Genomic DNA, 23,246 nt, shown 5'->3' with positions numbered 1-23,246 from the left:
TTACTAGTAAATTATTTATTTTTTATTTTCTTCTTTAGAAATGAATAAAAAGTAAAATTAAAATATTTATCTTGAAAATGAAATTACAACACATAGTCTTTATGTAAGTTTTGCAGTGATTAAAATATATGTAACACCTAACTATAACTAATTGTTAGAAAATATGAGTAAAATAAATTCATCTGGTTTGATGAAATAATCCAAAACTGACAATACAATTTAATGAATGTAGTTATAGCTTTCTAAGTAATGACAGCACTTTTCATGTTTTCTTATAAACCGAAAAACCAAATATATGATAATTATATAAAATTGTTTCGAACTAAGGATTTTAAGAGATAACATTCATACTAACAAACAAAATTCAACTAAACTACTACAGTTATTTTTCAAAAATCATCAAATCCAATACATAATTAAAATGAAATGAAATATACTGAAATGTACTGAAATATATTTTAAAACAAAAAGATGATAACGTTTATAACAATCTTATTTTAAAATAAAATAAATAGACACATGTAATAAATCAAATTTTAATTATGAAAATTATTGAGATCAATCTGTTTAAGAAGTATGCCATATATTTGGTGTTAGAAAAAGAAAATGAGATGCTAAAGTTTGTCTACTGGTTGAACATCTTCTTCATTTGTAGAGATATGAGTTCAGTGATTGTTAATAACTTGTATGAAAAAAACATTATTGTTAAGAAAAAGTAATGAAAGTTAACTTTGTAACAAGTTTTTCTTTTTAAAAATCTTTAGAAAAGAAATTTCACTGAATTATTTGAAACGTAATGAAAATAAGCTTTACATTTCACTTGATCTTGACGAGGATGATCTCTTTATATTTTCTTTTGGATTATATCGTAACATAGACTTCTGAAGTGATCATTATATACAATGTTTTCGTTATGAAATAATGAAACGCGTCATCATTTTCATCTACCGACATAGTTTAATATTAAATTTGACTAAAAAATTAGGTAAGTAATATTGTTTTATCATTTTTACGTTGTCACACAATATAGAATACGATATTGGTATCAAAAATATAATTATATTTATTTTATGGTAATACAATGCTAGACTAATTTATATCTAAAGCAGTTTTCAATAAAAATAAATAAATATTATCATATTTAATATTAACACAACATTTAAAAATAAAAATACAACAAGGCTCCATCAATCAATTTATTTTTAGAAACATATTGAAAATCTGATTTATTAATTATCAAATAAAACATGTTTAATTATTCTTTTTATATAATTTTTTGCAATTAATTTTATGCTCAAAATTTTATTTAGAATGAATAATATTAAAAATATATTAAATATTTAATAATTTGTTAGTAGTTATTTATTTATTATCTGGTTTAACTTTTTTGCTTAGTTTTGTATACATATTTATTAAATTTGGCTAAACATTTAGGTGAGTAATATTGTTTTACTATTTTCACGTTGTCACAGAATATAGAATACGATCTTGGTATCAAAAGTATAATTATATTTATTTTATGGTAATACGATACTAGACTAATTTATATTTAAAGCAGTTTGCAATAAAAAAACACTAAATTTTATAATATTTAATATTAACACAACATTAAAAATAAAAATACAGCAAGGATCCATCAATCAATTTATTTTTAAAAACATATTGAAAATCTGGTTTTTTAATTATCAAAGAAAATATGTTTAATAAATCTTTTTATATATTTTTTTGTAATTAATTTTATGCTCAAATTTTTATTTAGAAGGAATCATATTAAAAATATATTGAATATTTAATAATTTTTTAGTAATTATTTATTTATTATATGGTTTAACTTTTTTTTGTTTAGTTTAATTTTTGTATACATATTTATTTAAAACTGTATGTTTGCATATGGGTTCTCGAAATTTTATTTTCATGTGTGTATATATATATATATCAAAATGAATATATTAAAAGTTATAATATTTATGCTTATTTTGTGTCTATCATTTGTGATTGTTGTTTGGTAAATAACTGAAAAGTGAAATTTATCTTTAATTAATTTCCAGGCACAAATAATATATTTAAACAATTGAACTTTCAGTTCGTTTTTTAAACAAAACTTCTAATATTTATTTTTGAACAAATCTGTTAGTATTTCATGTAACATCTCATGAAACTCATCAGCAGATATATAATCTGAAGTAGTAAATAACAGTCCACATGATTACGTACCATGGAACATTCTGAATGTTTTGATTTTTTTCTAAAATTTTATAGTTCAAAATTCTCACTACAAATATAATATTTTTTTGAAAGACCCAATATAATTTTAGTTTAATGAATATTATTAACAAACAACGTAACGTGCTATGTGAAATCTTAAAAATGCAAGTTTGTTGGCAGTAACTCAATATCAAAAATGTGTTAGGTTCATGTTATAAATTTAATTAGCATCATTTTCTATGATCTATATTTTATAAGAACATGAAACAATATTGTTATAATAGAAGACAATTACTGTACAGAGATTCTATAAACAAAGTTATGTATATATGTAGTATATATGTAGTATCTAACATATATACATAACTTTGTTTATAGAATCTCTGTACAGTAATTGTCTTCTATTATAACAATATTGTTTCATGTTCTTATAAAATATAGATCATAGAAAATGATGCTAATTAAATTTATAACATGAACCTAACACATTTTTGATATTGAGTTACCTTTGAAAAAATTAATATGTATATTTTAAAGCGCTTTAAATATACTACATGTGTTAGAAAATAAAATTATAGTCATCATTCTCTAAAAAATATTTTTTCTAGATAAAGATAGATTTTCTGACATAATATTTTTCAGTCAACAAAAGAAATATTACATATCTATATATGTGATGATGATGATGACGACGACGACGACGACTGTATTTTGTTTAAATAACTAATATGTTCATATCATTTTTTTAATTTCCAATTTTAACATTAGCATTTTCAAACATGTCTTATGTGTTAGTAAATAAAATTATAGTCATCATTCTCTACAAAAATATATATTTCTTGATAAAGATATATTTTCTAAATATAGTGACATATTATTTTTCAGTCAACAAAATAAATATTATATTATATATGTGAAGATGACGACAACAACTGTTAACTTAGAAGAACTCAGTATAACTACACCTCAGTAGTACTCAGTATAGCTAGTATAACTCAGTATAACCAGTATAACTTAGAAGAACTCAGTATAACTACACCTCAGTAGTACTCAGTATAACTCAATATAACTAACATCAGTATTACCTAGTAGAACGAAGTACAACTAAGTAAAACTATATGATATAATGTAGAATCCAAATTTTGAAATTTTGAAAACTCGAAATTTTGAAACTTTGAAAATTTGAAAATTTGAAAATTTGAAATTATTTTTTTTATTTTAAAAAATAATAATTTCGAAAAATTAAAAAGGGCAAAATCGGATTTCCATATTTCATTAAAGCAATGAGGGTATAGGAGATTTGAGAGACCCATAGGAGATTGCTCTATCACATAAGGGGGCATGGGAGGAGTTGACTCGGAGGATAGCAAAAAGAATCTTTCTGTTTCTCTTTTTTTTCTCGGAACAATGGCTTGTCTATGCCCTCCTGAAATCTCCTATACCCCCAATTCATTAATGAAGTGGTGATTGACGAAAATACACTCTTATTTAAGAAAACAAAATTAGATAAAACATAAATTGAAGTTTCGGTTTGGTTGGATTGGTTTAAGGTTTGATTAAAAATCGGTTTTGACTTTATCATTTTTTTTAAAAAAATAATAAAACATGGCAAAAAAAAGGAGCGTAACCGCAGTTCTTCATTCCCAGCTCCGCTTTCCCCGCTCACCTCCACTCCCTCGGCTCTGGAAGCTCTCTCGCAGCTCAGCTTCTCCTCCTGAACCTCCACTCCTCTCTCCCCTAGCTTCTCCATCGCCACCGTCTGTCGGCGTAGACCAATCGAAAGTAGGTTGTGGTCTCCGTTTTGAGCTTTCTTTGGGAAGTAGGTTTTAATGGATTTGCAATTGAAATGCACAACAGCCTTGTTTTGTTTGGGGGTCGATTTGTAAAGGAAATTGGTATATATTGCATTTCAGTGATGGAATGAGAGTGTATAGGCAGTAGAATTAGACCTAGATCGATCTTGGGCACCTGAAACCTAATTCAATTATTTCTTGATAATTGTAGTATAACTGTCTAACTCAGAACAACGGGTAGAACTGTGGATAACTGGAAAACTAGGAACAATTGATTGAACTGTGGATAACTGGAAAAACTAGGAACAGCTGGTATAACTTTGGATAACTGTAGTCAGTTTCTTGTGTTTGTTCCTTTTTTTGGCAGGATACAATGAGCAATCACGTCAGTGATATACCTGGTAGTCCGAAGAGAGCTACAAGATGATGTATAGCTATTTGTACATGTTAGAGCAAGTGAATCCGGAAACAAAAACTTGTGTGAAATTGGATGATGCAAGTAAATTCAAGTACCTCTTCATAGCTTTGGGAGCTTGCATTGAAGGGTTTGCAATTATGAAGAAAGTGATAGTTGTGGATGCGACATGGCTGAAGAACAGATATGGTGGTGTTCTAGTTTTTGCGAAAGCTCAAGATCCTAATGTTCACAGTTATCCACTTGCATTTGCAGTACTAGATGGTGAGAATCTTGTTAGTTGGACTTGGTTTTTCGAGATGCTTAAAAGTGTTATACTAGACTCTTCTGAACTGGTTATCATGAGTGAAATAAATCAGAGCCTGATCTTTGCTATTGGAAATGTGTTTCCACAGGCTTACCATGGTCATTGTTTATGGCATTTGATGGAAAATGTGAAATGGCATGCTTGTAACGTCAACAAGAATATAGTCGGGCATAGATTTATGGAGTTGGGCATATATTATACGGTGGATGACTTCAACTCTGCTTATGACTCATTTAAGATAAGATATCCTGTTGCGTACAAGTATGTGGAGAAACATACTGAAAAGGACAAATGGTAAGAGTTTTTTTCCCATGTGACAGGTACAACTTGGATACATGCAACAATGTGGAATCAATGAAGAACGCGGTTAAAGAGGCAACAAGGCTGGCCTTAATACCAATGCTGGATTGTATCATTAGGAAATTCTCTGATTGGTTCAATCAACAAAGGATGATGTTTCTAGATCAATCGATACAAGACTGGTGCCTCTGGTTGAGAACTACTTGCACGGTCTATGGGCTGAGAACTACTTGCACGATCTATGGGCTGTTGCACAACAGCTATCTGTGCGGGAGCTTGATAGTTATGAGCTTAAGTACGAGATCACTGACACTGCAGGAAAGATGTTTTGGGCGACCTTGGTTGGAAAATCTTGTACTTGCAAGGTGTGGGATTATGAAAAGTTTATTTGTCTGCACGGACTGGCAGCTTACATCTATTTCACTAAGAACGTTGATGGCAGCCGCCTTAAGATCCATGAGCTGTGCTCAAAATACTACTGGACGGAGCTGTGGGCTTTGGCGTATTCCAGGAAACTTTATGTTGTGCCCGAGATGTCTTCTTTGAATGTACCGGATCACATCAAGGAGGTGAAGATCATGCATCCAGATCGCATCACACGGAAGGGAAGGAAAAGAATTAAAAGTTAGTTATTTGGATGAATTAGGAGTAATACATTTAGCTCTATTATCTGTTTATTTTGTGTTGTATGCTTCGGAAAAACTGAGTAAAACTTGGTTATCTACTTTTTTTTGTTCCTTTGTTTTGTAATGCATTAGTATTATCTATATCACAACTCGGTTATCATAGTTTTCCATTTGATTTCTATACTCTAACTTATAATTCTTACAAACATGACAAATGTTTTTACAAAATTTTGAATACTCGTAATATATGCATTATAAAACCTTGTAGTTTCAATCACACTTTTTCAATGAAGAACTTCTTACAAAGGAAATTTTCGACTTATATCTATTAAACCTACATTATTGTACAGAACAATAGAAATTACATTTTTAAGTACTAAAATCGAAAATAAAACTAAAAAAACAAATTAAAAAAATTAGTAACACTAAATAAATTAGAAACCACCAAAAGTAGAACTATGACCAAATTTCGTAACACTACTATCTTCTGTATAACTAAGAACAAATGTTAGGAGGGAAATGAATTTTTTTTGGCGCCTAAACAATAAAAAAAGAACGAAAGAAATTTCTCATCTCAGTTGGAACCTTCACTTTTTCTTATCCATCTCTCTCTTCTCCTAAACTCTCTCTATCTCTCTCTCTCTCTCTCTCAGAATTCTCATCTCAACCACACAACATCCTCTCACTTTTTCTTATCTATCTTTCTCTTCCTTCATTTCGAGAGTCAAACCGGTCCATTTCCCGAATCTTCCATTTACCAACACTAATTCTCTCTCTCTTCTATTACATCTGAAACAACAACTTCCCTCTTCCTCTTCCAACTCTCTATATTCCTTTCGACCTCTCTCTCTCTCTCTCTCTCGGAATCGTTCGATCTCTCTATCTCTTTTCTTCTATTCTCAGGTGGAAAAAGCGAAGGTGGAAAAAGCGAAGGTGGAAAAAGCGAAGATGGACGTGGGTTCGGGATCTTCGACGAGGAGCCGAAATTATGGTTGGAGATTGCGTTTTTGTAGCTTACCGGCGAATATAACGCAAGCTTGGACTGACAAAAACTCAGGTCAACGATTTTATAGCTGTCCGCGTTTTAGGGTATGAGATATGTTATGATAATTGAACTTTAGATGTGGAATATATATTTAAAAACAAATTTGGACCTTGTGGCAGCTTGGAGATGAATGCAATTACTTCTCTTGGTTTGATGAAGAGGAAGGTACGAAATGGCAAAGAAGAGCTTTGATTGAAGCCCGAGATGAGATCAGGCAGAAGACCAGAGTGATTGAGCAATTAATTAAAAGCATCTCAGAAATGAAAAGGAATTTGGAGAACAAAGAGATAGTGGATGACGATAATGACGATGGGGTTGTTAGAAAGTTTGAAGAATTCTATGTTTAAGTGTTTTGGATTGTCGGTCTTTTCCTCATTTATGGTCGGTCTTTTCCTGTTTGTTTTCCGTTTCTTTGCTTCGGCGAATAGGCTTACAAGTCTTTATTTTGTGGTTTGTCTAAGACTTGTAAAACTCCAAACTTTCGTTTATTTATTTTGTGGTTGACGATAACATGAAATTGAAATTGCAACATGATCTCATTAAATTGCAACATCCTGAAAATGAAATTGAAATTGAAATTGAAATTGAAATTGTAACATCAAGAAAATGATAGTTTCAAATTTCTACAAACCGAAAGACATAGAGTTTTGCAAAATAATCCGACATAAACAGTTCCCATGAAACATCAACAAAACAACTCAGGGTTCCTTTCTTCTCTTTCTCTTTGATCCCTTCTGCCCTTCCTTCACAAACGGATGAGAACACTATCGACAATGAACCACACTTCTTTGATTGCTTCGATGGGCTCAAATTCCTGCAAGTTACATTTACTTCTACGCCAGTTATACCAATAATACCAAATAGTTTTCACAAAGTTAGTATAGTATTCCTTAGTATACCTACATATTACTAATTTTACTAATTTCTCAATGTTTCACCGAGTGGTACTAGTATTACTATAGTTATACCATAATTCCTAGTTCTACACATCATTACCATAATTCCTATTTCTAGTTCTACACATGATTCCTTCCTTCATTCCTTCACCAAAACATTACCAATTCAAACAAAACCTATGATTCAAAATCCAAGGAATTTCAAAATCCAATCCTAAATTGGGAATTCTCCTAAATTGTTACCTCGTTGTCGTCCTCCTCCTCGCCCCCATCCTTATCTCCTTCCATTACACTTTCCGAACCTTTATCCTCAGGGACATCATCCTTACCGTCATTCTCCTCTCCAGATGTAACTGCCACTGCAGCTTCAACGAGGACATCATCCACACCGTCATTCTCCACTATACACCTATACTAATTTGGAAGAAATAATGTATATAAAGTTCAAAAAAAAAATCATTATATCTAGAAATTAACTTAAAAGTGGTGATGGAAAATCCATGTGCAATCAAAAAACAAAAGTAGAAGATTTGAAGATAAGAAACACTCAAATGTTCATAGTACGTACGTACACGTTCACATACACACACCGAAATCTTGTAAAGTTAAAGTAAGTCAACTGACTTTTGTCTAAGAACACTTACCAGAGAAAGAATAAAAGAATATTAATGTTGTTAACAATTCTCCATCCACTTTTTTTGCAAGAAAATGGACAAGATAGTTTCTTCACATCACCTGCATCATCTCATGAGAGAAACGGATGTAATATAACAAACACTGTAGGAATGTATAAAAGCATCATCATTGATAAAATGAGAAGACACAATTTTAATTTTAAAAAACGGATGTAATATAATAAACATTCTAGGAATGTAATATTATGCATAGACATATAATTACAAAAACACTATATTACATCTGAAAGGATACATAATTATAGAAGGAATACTTATTGAAATATGTTAACAGTTATTAAAAAATAATTTGTGTTTTATAATGAGAAGACAAAATTTTAAAAACTAATAATTGTAATAAAAACATTTATTGGAGTATTTTAACTACTTTGTAAGAACTTTTCCAATGTTGGAACTCCCCTGCTCAGCTTGTGCGATTGCTGGACAGAACAATACCCTGAGTTCAATAGCCTTCTGATGCAAAGATGGCTGGGAAAGAATTAAAAGTTCTGCAACTGCAGTAGCAATTTAAAGATTTCAGTATTGTAAACATTTTTTCTTTTGTTGATATATAAATTTAACATTTTAACAAAAAAAAAAATTTCTAATGGTTGCATGTCGGAGAAACAAAGATAATATCAGTTTTTTTTTAATGAAAAGACACAACCTATTGGCACTAAAATGAGATTTTAATTATTAATTATTAAAAATAAGTTGTCCTTATATTGAGAAACACAACTCTTAATACTAATAATTGTAGAAAACACTTATTGAGATTGTAACTACCTTTTAAGACTTTTCTAATATTTGCATATTATAAAAATAAAACTAATCTCAGTTTTTAATGAATATACACACAACATTTCAACATTAAATGAGATTCTTATTATCAATAAATCCTTTATAATGAGAAGACACAAATTTGAAAACTAATCTACTAATAATAGCAATTTCAATTAATTCTAAAGGTTGTGAATTCCAATTATGTTGACAGGTTGTGACTATTCATACATAGCTTTGAAAAACTATAAATATTTCATGTTATTGAGTTTCTTATTGTAATCTATCACAATTAATTAAAATTTGTTTTTGATCATATGATTTTTTTTATTTAGGGTATTTTTTTGTAATGATGTGTCTCATTAAAAAAATATTTTAGAGATACTATTTTAAAATAACTACCTATAATCTGAAAAATTATGACTATTTGTATATAGCTTTGAAAATCTATAAATAATCCATGTTCATGAGTTTCTCACTGTAAATCTTTCACAAATTCTTAAAACAGTGACGAAAAAAGTTCTGTATAGTTACCTGGTTCTAAATATTTAGAAGATTAGCTGACAAAAAAATATTTAGAAGATATTCAAATGAAACGTTATTAATAAAATATTGTAAGAAGAGTCATTCGTGTTTGGCTAGCAACAAATCTTAAACGAAACAATGAATTTATTAATCTAAATTTTCTTCTACTAGATGAAAGGTGTTTTTTTAAGGTGTGTTTTTCTTTTTTATAATTTTTTCATTTGTGATCATGTCACAAAAGTCTGTAAATTTTGGTAACACAATACCTGCCTGAATGAATGCATGCACGCTGTTTAATGCGGTCAAACGTATAGTGTTTGTTGGTATATTTGTAAATGCATAGAATACAATGAAAGAAAAATTGAAAATCCAAAATAAACTCGATAAATTAATAAACATAATAAATTAATAAATTTCAGCGGTACCAAACTAGGCCGATGTAAAGTATGACACAAATTTGATAAAATAGTGGTAATATTTATAAAAACATTTTTGTAAATATATGATCCCGATATGAATATAAATTAATATATAAAAAGTTTACATATATAAACAATATATTTTATTGTTTATTGTTTATTCACAATAAAGTTTATCTTCACTTTTTCTTAATATTTATAAATATATTGATATTATTTTATCATTTTACACTTAAAATAAATTTATAATTACGATACATATTTTCTATACATTAAATATTCAAATGAAAACAACATAAATTTTTATCTATAAAATTTAATTAGTACATATACGGTAAAAACAAGTATTTTTTTCTTATTTTTACATAAAATCATACTTTTAAAATATATAAACATAAAAAAAAATTTCTGTAAATTAATAACTATATAAATTAATAAAATATCAAAATCCCGACATTGTTAATTTATAGAAATTTTACCGTACATTATCTGAATCCGAAAGGATAAATAAATATTCATGCATATCTGTTACTATACGAACTTTACTATGTTATAATAGTATGATTGATTATGATTAAAGAAATGTTATAAATAACATTTGTAAATGCATATAATACAATGAAAAATCTACAATTTGTAGAAAAATAGATCATAATCAAAATCTGGGGATAAAATAAAGTAACATTTATAATATAGATTTCTATGGTTTGTGGATCACATTTTTTTTTCATTTAGAATATTTTTTATTGATATGGTATGTGGTTATTTCTCATTTTACTTATATTATACATTTTTAAAGTTCATGAAAAATCAAAAATATGTAATTTTCTCCTTATTTTAGTATACTTTGATGACAAATGAACTTCTTTGATAGAAAAATAAGATGCTTTATATTATATTAAGTTCTACAAAATGGCATATGCTTTTTAATAAAATAAGTTCACGATAATAGCTTAAATGCATAGATACTTAAATGCGTGTGCATTTACTAATTGGTACTGGCATATGTGTAATTTATCACAAGTAGCCTATAAAAATCTTTAAAAATGCATGTATGATGATTTTGTAACACATGTATTTTTTCAAAAGTAATTATATAAAATGTGGCATACTTTTTTTATAAATGAGTTCTCGTGCGATATCGCAGGGTTCCTTGCCTAGTAATTATAAAAAGGCACTTACTGAAATATTTTGGTTACTTAAAAAAAAATCCAATAGTTGGAAGATGGAAAAAAAGTAATCTATGTTATTTTTATGAGAAGACACAATTTTTCAACACTAAAATGAGATTTTTATTATTAATTTTTTTAAAATATTTTTTCCTTATATTTGATGTCACTCAAATTGCCCTAAAGAGTAATTTATTCTCTCAAATAAAAGGTTCGATTGCAGTACATAGGAATCGAATCTACAGAGAGCTAAGACACACGATAAATTCTAATCAGCAGTGATTAAGCTAGATTCAGTATGATTAATCTTAAGAAGCAAGGTTGAACAAGATACTTGTTCGGTTGATTGAGGTTGAAGATAATATTAAGAACGCGGTAGACCTAGAGTTTCTATTCAATTAATTAGGATTGTATATAGAGGCTAATGTTGCATGCATGATATTATAGAACTCAACTTAGCAATAATCTATCAACTCTCGTTTTACTAGATTATCTATTGTCTAGAATCTCAAGATCTCAGCTGTCGCTTGTTGATCCGAGAAAGCGTCGATCAATTTTCCCCCACGGTCGTCGATCGATTTTCCCTCGCGGTCGTCGATCGATGCACCCTTCAGAAAGTCAATCGATTTATCTATACGATAATCGATCGATGTTTTTTCCTAGCAAGCTTTACGAATAGGTTGAACTATGTTCACTAGATTTACTAGATCAACTCTCGTTTGTTTCTAACAGATCCAGCTCAATAAGGATTATTCAAGTAAATAAGTTAAGCTAATGCCTAAACCTATCAACCTAGATCAATGTTATAGTTAGCTACTCTAGAACAAGCAATAAGCACAATCCTATTGATGAATATCACAACTTAGCAATTCTATATTTTGGGCTAAACCTATTTGAACCCTAAATCTAACAAGTGAATTACTCAGACATAACAAAACAATTCATAACAAGAGATAAATAAAACTGCATAGAATAGATTATAGTAAGAAAACTAGATTCCAATACAAATCTCTGAATGAGTCTTGGATTTTTTCTCCAAACATAAAACTCTAAGTATGAAAACTAGAAAACAATAAAGCATACTTTGCCTCCACAATTGGCAAAGCACATAAGTATTAGGTTAAAACTTGTCAGGGGTAATCTTGTAATTTGGTGTTGACTTGGGCTTAAGGTCAGCTGGGACCAATTCGGGCCTTTCTCGCTTCGCCGTCGATCAATGGCACAGGGTGTGCATTGATCGATTTTTATCTCTGATCGTCGACCTCTTGTCTGCTCGATGGTGAGCTCGGGTAACTTCTAATTTTGTCTCAAAAATGCTCTAAAATCATCATTTTATTCCAAAACACTTCTGAACCTAAAAACATACTAAATAGACTCCAAAACATAATAACTATATCCTAAACTACTTATATACCATGACTAATAATAGGTAAAATCTATAGTATACCAACTCCTCCATACTTACCATTTTGCTTGTCCTCAAGCAAAACAAGAGTATTCTTTCTGAAAGGGGTTTGAAAACAGCAGCTACTCACATGATTTAAAAACTCAGTATCATCACCTCTACAATGTTGCAGCCACTCAAATCAATATCAACCTTAGAGATACTGTATATGCAATATCCTAGCTTAGCAACCAAATCCATTCACTCAGCAACTTAACTAATCATGTCTGACTAACTCCTCTACTGACTTCATTTCTTGCATAAAATAAAAGTGTAGGCTTTATTAGGAGTATCGATCAAAGAACACATGGACTCTTACTCAAACAAGTATTTGGACCAACAAATATTATCTTCTCAACAGGAGTTCCTTTCCTCTCTCTCTTCTCACTTCTCTCAGTCAATGTCTACTTCTTTTGCGGGGTGTTTTTTATTCTCTCCATTGACTGAGATAAAAGACAGGCTTCCATGAATCAAGCCTTGACTATTGCCGCCACCAGGTCATGTTCACTTCTTTTTGACATATATCTATTTTCTAGAATTCTTGATGAATCAAGCCTTAATGGTTGCAGCCACCAAGTCATGTTTGAATCATTTTGACCTCTTCCAGAATTCTTTATGAAGCAAGCCTTAATGGTTGTGGCCACCAAGTCTTGTTCGAATCCTTTTTGATCTGAAGGGGAGAGAGAGTGGAATTATCAACACTTTTTCCAGACTTGTAGGAGGAATCCGATCCCTTGTATACCAAGCCCCAAGACAAAAAATTCTAGCTCAATTAGGTTAGAAGTCAGCTTTGGTTCCTTCGAACAATCTCAGCAAGTGTGAATAACTGGCGGATGATCCACTTTAGCATCTCTAGTATACCTTATGGTCAATAAATCTAAGAATGGTGCTAAAGAGTGGTTAGATAATAAGTATAAATCGAAAAAGTTCATTGTCCCCTTCTTAACTCAATTAAACTTTTTTGAAAGCATTTAAATAAGACTCACAAAGTAAATTGATATCAGTAAACCTTCACTGGGACTTAAATTACATTGTCCCCAGTGAAAATCCAGTCAGAGTTATGGTGAAAACATAAATCATAAGGACTCAATGTAACAAGTTGTATCGATATACCTGACCGAACTTTGGATCGATCGATGGAATGATGGTACCATCGATCGTTTCTGGTGTTGTACTGTCGATCGATGTCGACATGGTCTCATCGGTCGATTTGGGCACACGTCTACTCGGTTCTTTTTCTTTCTTTTTTTGACCTGCAAAATTAAAAACAAAAATTAGTAACTTATAGAATAAAACCAAATAAAATTACCGAATAGTGGGTTGCATTCTACTCAGCGCTTTGTTATAGTCATTTAGCTTGAATTTGGATGTGTGTGGCTAGTATGGAGGTGAAAGACTACTTGTTGGGAAGCAAGTGTCTACTGCTTCTTTGTCCTTCTGGAACCATGTACCAATGAAGCGTCTTATGTCCTCTTCTGCTCTTGTCCAGTGATTCTTCAATACTGCTATTGTGCCTTCCACTGTATGCATCCTCCTCTCAAGATGTCCAATGCTCCCCTGATGCATTCTGAGTCTGGCATACGTCTACTCTGAGATATCCTTCAATTCCTGATTGATTTCCTCTTTCATCATGTCCTGAGAAAAATTAACATTATCAAGAATATCTTCGAATGACTGTAGCCTTTCCTCGAATAATGCAAGACGAGAATCGATCGATTTGTGGGAGTCACCATCGATCGATTTCGAAGCTCGTGCTCTGGTCGTTTGTTGCTGCTGAATCGTGGCTATGTCCTGCTTCATCTCGTCCGTGCGTGTAGTCAGCCAGCTGATACTGTTGTCGAATGGGTAGTAGAGATCATCAAGCCTCTTGTAGAAATCATCTTATGACATCCTTAAAGCTCTGTAGCTCCCTTGTGCCCTCTCATCAACCTCTTCTTTGTTGTAAGTGCATGGCTCTGGCATGGACTGAGTGTATCCCTCTGCATGTTTTGGAAGACATATATAAGAGCGCTCATGCATTGCAGCTCTTTCAAGAATGACTCTGATGTCCTCCTTTGACACATGGATGCCTCTACCATCTACAACTCGTGCATATCCATGATCATCTCTGTAGACAATATACTCATCTCTCTTTTTACAATGAAATATGCTTTGTCCGTTCTGATCATAGGCTCTCCGTCCGAACTCTAGGCAATTGTCGATCGATGGTGGGACTGGACCGTCGATCGATTTTCGACCTCGTGTTCATTTCTGATACTCATAACGCATTTCTAAACCACAAGCCGTAGCAAACAGCTCGTCTATAACCCTATGCTGGTACTCTGGATCTCTACGTTGCTGAAGGAAGAGGTTGTCTGGTCCATTGGCCATCTCAGGGATGTCTGCAATATTTTCTCTCGATATTTTTTAGAACACGTCCATCCATAGCTCGTCTTGGCCTCATGGGTCCCTGAAAATACCAAATTCATCCGGTGTTAGATACCCATAATATGTATCATCTTCTTGTTTTACCTCGGATGTCGGTGTGGAATGAGGGTCGATCGGTGAGCAGTTGCCGTCGATCGATTTTGCTTCCTCTGTTCTGGAGGAATTAGGGGTGTTCAATCCGGATATCGGTTCGGTTTCGGTTCGGTTTTTTTGGTTTTTCGGTATTTCGGTTAGTAAAATATAACTACCATTCTAAATCCATATTTACTTCGGTTCGGTTCGGTTTATATACCGTCGGTTTTCGGTTTATTCGGTTTTTATACCAAAAAACATAATTCTATATTTTGGGATCATATTATATGAATTTTAGAGTCTTGTTGTCAACACATTCATTTATTAAAAAATATTATAAGTTTAAATAAAAGAACAAAAATGAAAAGTGTTTCTATCATCTAATAAAATAATCAAATCTATAATTAAAATCAAAGCTCAAAATTTTGATAATAAAAATAAAAAACAAAAAATAAAACAGAAGCACGAAGCACAAAAAATAAGTTATTATATTCTTTCATATTTAGCGTTCATCAAAGTCATGTTTCTTCTATTAAACAAGAAACTCTATTCGTTTAAAGATAAAAAAAATTGTGAAGAATTTCCACTAATTGTTATCATCAAATTTATAATCTTTATTTCAATTTAGTCAATGCTAAATTAAAGCAAAAAGATCAAAAGAAGACTAAGAAAATAAGAAGCATGTTTGCGATGAATTGTTATTTAATTATAGTTCAAGTGTTTTACAAATCAGGACTATTTTATTACTGTAAAAAATATGGTAATAGTTATTAGCAAAAAAATTAACTTATAATTTTCATACGTTGTTATAAAATATATACATATTTACATGTTTCCATTTTTTATCGGTTTTATTCGGTTTATTCGGTTTTATCGGTTATATACCGAACCATATCCAAATCCTGCGGTTTTTTAAAAATCATATCCATTCGGTTTGTATGGTATATACCAAATCCAAACCATATTATCTATTTTGGTTTGGTTCGGTTCGGTACGGTTCGGTTTTGCCATATTGAACAGCCCTAGGAGGAATGATGGATAACTCTTTCTTCCATAGCAAGACTTTGGTGCTCAATAGCATGTTCCTCTCTGTAATCCTCATCATACTCATCAGAACGTAGTGCAGTATCCACTGTATAGGTTTTTTGGCAGCAATTATCTGCCCAACTCCCAATCGAGTAGTTACTGTTGGACTCAATTTCGGTTAATATTTTTACCGGGCCAAAGAGAAGATGGGCCGTACGATCCCGAGCAGAGGCAAAGTGTGACGCCCAGACCCGGTTTCCCTTACCGGCGGTTTGTCCTCAGTTCGCTTCCCTCGACCAAACTGGCCATATCCGAATTTTAATCTTAACTTAGGATTTTTATCCAGTTTTCCCTTAGGAGGTTCAGTTCAGATCCAAGTGTTCGCTAAGTATATCCAACATCCTAGCGAATCACTACAACAGACAGTATAATAAACATATACCTTACTGCCTCAGTGCTTTGTTATCTGAAAATCCATCCGAACACTCCGTCTTATCCAGCCAGCTCGATCAGATACTTAACCGAATCCCCTTGTTCCTTAGTCACTCAGCCAACCATCCCCACGTGACCCAAGCAAACAAAGAGAGACGGCTTGGTGTCCAACCAGCCATCCAGAACAGACAGTACGCTAACCTTATTAGCGTTCCAGAAACAGTCACGTGATCACCACCAGATCAGTCAGTACACAGTCGGCTCCACAGCCATCACTTCAGTCAGTCCTGATCACGTCGGGATCAGTCAGTACACAGTCGGCTCCACAGCCATCGCTTCAGTCAGTCCTGATCACATCCGGATCAGTCAGTACATAGTCGGCTCCACAGCCATCGCTTCAGTCAGTCCTGATCACGTCGGGATCAGTCAGTACACAGTCGGCTCCACAGCCATCGCTTCAGTCAGTCCTGATCACGTCGGGATCAGTCAGTACACAGTCGGCTCCACAGCCATCGCTTCAGTCAGTCCTGATCACGTCGGGATCAGTCAGTACACAGTCGGCTCCACAGCCATCGCTTCAGTCAGTCCTGATCACGTCGGGATCAGTCAGTACACAGTCGGCTGGCTTGGTCTCCAACCAGCCATCCATTCAGTCAGTTCTCTACACGGCTACCCTGCCATCGAACTATCCAGTTCCAGTACAAGTCTCAGTCCATTCAAAACCGATCCATCAAGACTCGGCGCAATGCCATAACCGGTACAGATCCTGAGACTCGATCCTGATTCCAGTCGATCCTCCTTCAGTATGGCACCGGTCCCGATCGCCTTCAGCGATCCGATCACGACAGTACCACATCTCTCCATGGCGAGGATCGTTCCAAGCACAGTATCCGATCCTTCCTTCAGTTCATCAGAATAGGCTGATAGCGTATGCTGTCGCACACCGATCACACCCAAACCGTACACAGTATCCGATCGGGGTTGATCAGATCAGGGCATCGAACCCAACTCAGGCCCGCGACCACTGCATCTCGATCTTAACCACCGCAGATAACTCCAGACGCCTCCCATCAGATCAGATCGGACAACGTCGCAGTGAACCAACAGACCTGCAGTCTCTACGAGACTCCGATCGGCCCTCCGGCCAAAGCTCTCTTGTTTCCGATCTGTCTCCCTGATCTAACAGTGTCGCAGTGAACAGACAGCCCAATGGTCTCTATCTGAGACCCCGATCCGCCTTCCCAGATCTTCAGTACGTCCCTTGGCTCAGTCCGCAAGGATCAGTACGCAACTAACCCAGACTCGCGGTCACCGTCGATTGCTCGGATCGGCTTTCCGGCCATGTATCTCACTCTTCTCGTCCCGGTTTCTCCTTTCTTTCCTCTGTTTTCTGTCCCAGAACAGAGTAAAGCAGAGTAGAATAGAGCAGAACAGAGTAGAACCGAGATCCCCTTTCAGATCCGCCGGATTTCCATTGCTCAGTACGCGGCTCACCTCTTACGACTCAGACTAAGCCGCACAGGCACCATCGCTCTCCGACGGTTGGGTTAGAACCCGATCAGTCTGTTTCCGCGAACTCAGTCTCTCTCTCGATCCCCTTTTCTCTATGGGTTCTGTTCTCTGAAATTTTGTCTCAGAAAACCTGTATCCCCTTTTCCCTTCCGCGAAATCGCACTTAAGGGAAACGTATGGGCGGTTTCTCCACCAACCCCCACCGACAATCACTGTTCCAAACAGTTATTTACTTAACCCACCGACACCCCGCGCTCCAAGGTGTTCCATGCGCGAGTTTTTCCACTTTTCGGACTTTAACTGTTCCCGCCAGTTTTACTTAGGCGAAAACCGAACTAGAGCTGACTGATCCAGTCAACAACTCTAACCTTGTCCGAATCAGACTGATACTACTGAATCAGCTCATCTCAGCTTAGCCGACAGTCTTAACCGACTTGTCTGGCCGTCCTGATAACTTCTCGGTAACTGTTCTATTAACTGATCCCGCCATTCTCCTTAGCTAATCAGTTCATGTACAGCTCAGTCTCGGTTCCCGTTAGAACGTATACAAGTCAGTCCACACATTGACTAACTTGTCTCGGATGACAAGACCAGATGCCTTCTCTGAATCCGTCCAGCTTAGTCCAACAAGCTAAACTGCTATGTTCGGACAGACAGTATCATCTTAATCAGATTAGAACTATCCAGATGACATGTCCAACATGTCTGTCCCGTTTGATCAGTCCGACCTTGGACTGATCCAGTTCAGACATCGGGACAGGGATGCTACAACTCTCCCCCACTTGGAATGAACTCGTCCTCGAGTTCAGCAGGCAATAGAACTTTGTTCTACCCATTCAGAACAGTCTCCCCCACTTGGAATAAATCCCAATCAAACGGCACTCATGCCCTGACTCAATGAACAGCCTTTCGGTCACACGACCATTCTGTGTTCCAGACTTCCTGATCACAATCACGCTTGGAGTTCATTCCAACAGACTCGGTTCAGTGCACCAACTCACTAAGCATAGTAGTCCTTACTTCCGAGCAATCTTTTGGTGTTTGGTCATACACTTTGGCGAGAACGTTAGACTCCCAACAGTGCTGACCAGTTTACCTCAATTCTCGAAGTGTTAACTCACTATCTTAGTTAAGTTTTTCCAGCTTAAACCTTACCCGATCACAGTCACATATTGACTCAGTTTCATCCTTCTGGAACTCAGTTTCAACCAGTCTCAGTCCAATCCTGACATGACTGTTTGATTCTCGCACTCCAGTGTTCCGTAGCATGGCCTAACTCCGAGTACTAGGAACTTAATCTTTTCAGAACGCATGGATCTCATCTTGATCCTTACAGTTGTTTCCTTCGGATCACTCCCTGATCCTATCCAGTCACCGACCACTTATGATCGACTTCAGCTTTTCTCAGATCTTTACTGATCTTTTATTGACACCTCCGGATCATTCTTGATCCTTACAGACATTTCTTACCGGATCCTACGCTTGATCCCTTGCACAATTTTCCTTTCGGACTCTCAATCCTTTCCGGTTCACAACTTCAAAATTGCAAACTCATCTAGTTCCCATTGACTCAGTCACAGTTATGTCTTGGAAACTCAGCAGTTCCCAATGACATCAGTTCATACCATACGTACCGAACGCACATACGTCCTACAGACATGGGATGGCAAACTCTCACTAGTTCCCATCCATGATTTCATCGCGATCGGAAACCCACAGTAGTGAACTCCTAGAGTTCCAGTAACAGTACAGTTATGCCTTGGAAGGTACATCTCCCACAGACATCAGATTGGGTTCCCGCAGATCACAGTACAGACACGCGATGGCGAACTAATCTAGTTCCCACCGACGCGATTACAGTTACGTCTTGGCAACTCTACAGTTCCCACAGACGTCAGGACAGTACACGCGATGACAGACAGTCACGTCTTGGAAACTCTCGGTTTCCATAGACGCCAGAACAGACAGTCTCATTACAGTTATGCCTTAGCAAACCCATTCAGTTTCTAAGGCATATTATCACCACTCATCATCAATAGCATCTTGTACCTCCGAGTAGTTTCTTGATCACTTAACAAGTCTTTGGCAAGTACACTTGACTTCCAATCTCTTGTTCCGATGATCTCAACTCTCGGACAGCACAAACCTACTAAGACAATCAAGCTTAGATAGTCTTGACAATTCCATTGTCCTTTTCTTTGTATCCAGACTTGCTTACACTTGCCACTTGCTATGTGTAAGTCTTACGCAGATTTTTCCGAATCCTTTCATGGAACTTCCAAATTTCAATTTCCCGGACCAGCTTGTCCTTTACCTTGAAAATCTTAGAATCCATCTAAGCATTCTCAACAGGTGTCCCATTCGAATGTAAGTCTCGGTACTTCACATTCCAGCATCAGTGCCTTAGCCATTAGTCCTTAGGCTCTTCCATGGACGACTTGTCCAATTCAGTTTTCCGATTCCCTGACTCTTTCAGGTTATCCCTTAGCAATCCAGCTATCGCCTTAGCCAGTTCATTGAGATTCCATCACAATCCTCGGACCACCTGTCCAACTCTGTTTCCGTTCACAACCTTCAGCTCATCCACTCGGCTATTCTGCCTTGAATCTGTCCGCTGAAGTCTTCTTTCCAAATTCAGTTAATGGACGTCTTGTCCATACAGAGTTAAACTCATCAGCTCCTTGGCTCCATATCCGACATCATTGTCCTTGTCTTACTTAGACTTTTCCGAAGCATCCTTGGCTTCCTCGAGCCACTTGATTCAATCCTAACTTCAGCAAGCTTATTATCCTTAAGCTTCAGAATACACTTCGTCAATCTTTCCCGTTTCTTCACTTCAGAATTCGGGTCCATTGACTTAAATAAACCTCTCGGTTGTTTCCAACTCTTAGGTAGATTTATTGGATAACTCTTCTCGAGTAATCCTGAACACCTTAAGCAATCCGATCATTCTCCAAATGATCTTAACTCAGACTTCATTCAACCAATCCAATCATTCATCAATGATCTTATCTCTGGTTCTTTACAGTTAGACTTTTAACTTACATTTGCCCATACAATGTGTAAGTCCGACTTGATCACTCCCAAGATCAAGTCTCTCATCAATTCTCCAGTGCTCGCGCTCAGCATTTTTCCGCGTCCATTCGGTCTAGACAAATCTTGAATAACCCTTCCAACTCTGTCCTAGAACCGTAATCGCTCTGATACCAACTTGTGACGCCCAGACCCGGTTTCCCTTACCGGCGGTTCGTCCTCAGTTCGCTTCCCTCGACTAAACTGGCCATATCCGAATTTTTATCTTAACTTAGGATTTTTATCCAGTTTTCCCTTAGGAGGTTCAGTTCAGATCCAAGTGTTCGCTAAGTATATCCAACATCCTAGCGAATCACTACAACAGACAGTATAATAAACATATACCTTACTGCCTCAGTGCTTTGTTATCTGAAAATCCATCCGAACACTCCGTCTTATCCAGCCAGCTCGATCAGATACTTAACCGAATCCCCTTGTTCCTTAGTCACTCAGCCAACCATCCCCACGTGACCCAAGCAAACAAAGAGAGACGGCTTGGTGTCCAACCAGCCATCCAGAACAGACAGTACGCTAACCTTATTAGCGTTCCAGAAACAGTCACGTGATCACCACCAGATCAGTCAGTACACAGTCGGCTCCACAGCCATCACTTCAGTCAGTCCTGATCACGTCGGGATCAGTCAGTACACAGTCGGCTCCACAGCCATCGCTTCAGTCAGTCCTGATCACATCCGGATCAGTCAGTACACAGTCGGCTCCACAGCCATCGCTTCAGTCAGTCCTGATCACGTCGGGATCAGTCAGTACACAGTCGGCTCCACAGCCATCGCTTCAGTCAGTCCTGATCACGTCGGGATCAGTCAGTACACAGTCGGCTCCACAGCCATCGCTTCAGTCAGTCCTGATCACGTCGGGATCAGTCAGTACACAGTCGGCTCCACAGCCATCGCTTCAGTCAGTCCTGATCACGTCGGGATCAGTCAGTACACAGTCGGCTGGCTTGGTCTCCAACCAGCCATCCATTCAGTCAGTTCTCTACACGGCTACCCTGCCATCGAACTATCCAGTTCCAGTACAAGTCTCAGTCCATTCAAAACCGATCCATCAAGACTCGGCGCAATGCCATAACCGGTACAGATCCTGAGACTCGATCCTGATTCCAGTCGATCCTCCTTCAGTATGGCACCGGTCCCGATCGCCTTCAGCGATCCGATCACGACAGTACCACATCTCTCCATGGCGAGGATCGTTCCAAGCACAGTATCCGATCCTTCCTTCAGTTCATCAGAATAGGCTGATAGCGTATGCTGTCGCACACCAATCACACCCAAACCGTACACAGTATCCGATCGGGGTTGATCAGATCAGGGCATCGAACCCAACTCAGGCCCGCGACCACTGCATCTCGATCTTAACCACCGCAGATAACTCCAGACGCCTCCCATCAGATCAGATCGGACAACGTCGCAGTGAACCAACAGACCTGCGGTCTCTACGAGACTCCGATCGGCCCTCCGGCCAAAGCTCTCTTGTTTCCGATCTGTCTCCCTGATCTAACAGTGTCGCAGTGAACAGACAGCCCAATGGTCTCTATCTGAGACCCCGATCCGCCTTCCCAGATCTTCAGTACGTCCCTTGGCTCAGTCCGCAAGGATCAGTACGCAACTAACCCAGACTCGCGGTCACCGTCGATTGCTCGGATCGGCTTTCCGGCCATGTATCTCACTCTTCTCGTCCCGGTTTCTCCTTTCTTTCCTCTGTTTTCTGTCCCAGAACAGAGTAAAGCAGAGTAGAACAGAGAGAACAGAGTAGAACCGAGATCCCCTTTCAGATCCGCCGGATTTCCATTGCTCAGTACGCGGCTCACCTCTTACGACTCAGACTAAGCCGCACAGGCACCATCGCTCTCCGACGGTTGGGTTAGAACCCGATCAGTCTGTTTCCGCGAACTCAGTCTCTCTCTCGATCCCCTTTTCTCTATGGGTTCTGTTCTCTGAAATTTTGTCTCAGAAAACCTGTATCCCCTTTTCCCTTCCGCGAAATCGCACTTAAGGGAAACGTATGGGCGGTTTCTCCACCAACCCCCACCGACAATCACTGTTCCAAACAGTTATTTACTTAACCCACCGACACCCCGCGCTCCAAG

General features: G+C 36.3%; 1 protein-coding gene and 1 long non-coding RNA gene across 2 annotated transcripts; both read left to right on the top strand.

The window, feature by feature from the left end:
* Positions 1–3,342: 3,342 nt before the first annotated feature.
* Positions 3,343–7,231, top strand: LOC125585526. Its single transcript, XR_007322503.1, has 2 exons — positions 3,343–6,735; positions 6,811–7,231. It is a non-coding gene; the product is annotated as an uncharacterized LOC125585526 (long non-coding RNA).
* An 8,900-nt stretch (positions 7,232–16,131) lies between these two features.
* Positions 16,132–22,228, top strand: LOC125586095 (mucin-1-like). The gene is made up of 3 exons (XM_048755900.1): positions 16,132–16,188; positions 16,773–17,207; positions 21,692–22,228. The coding sequence occupies exons 1-3, from the start codon at positions 16,132–16,134 to the stop codon at positions 22,226–22,228; spliced, it is 1,029 nt and encodes a 342-aa protein (XP_048611857.1).
* The last annotated feature ends 1,018 nt before the right edge of the window (positions 22,229–23,246 follow it).

The sequence above is a fragment of the Brassica napus genome, chromosome C4 (assembly GCF_020379485.1).
Source record: "Brassica napus cultivar Da-Ae chromosome C4, Da-Ae, whole genome shotgun sequence".
In the NCBI taxonomy this organism is placed as follows: Eukaryota; Viridiplantae; Streptophyta; class Magnoliopsida; order Brassicales; family Brassicaceae; genus Brassica; species Brassica napus.
The sequence above is the reverse complement of the archived record's forward strand: the minus strand, read 5'-3'. Positions and strand labels throughout refer to the sequence as shown.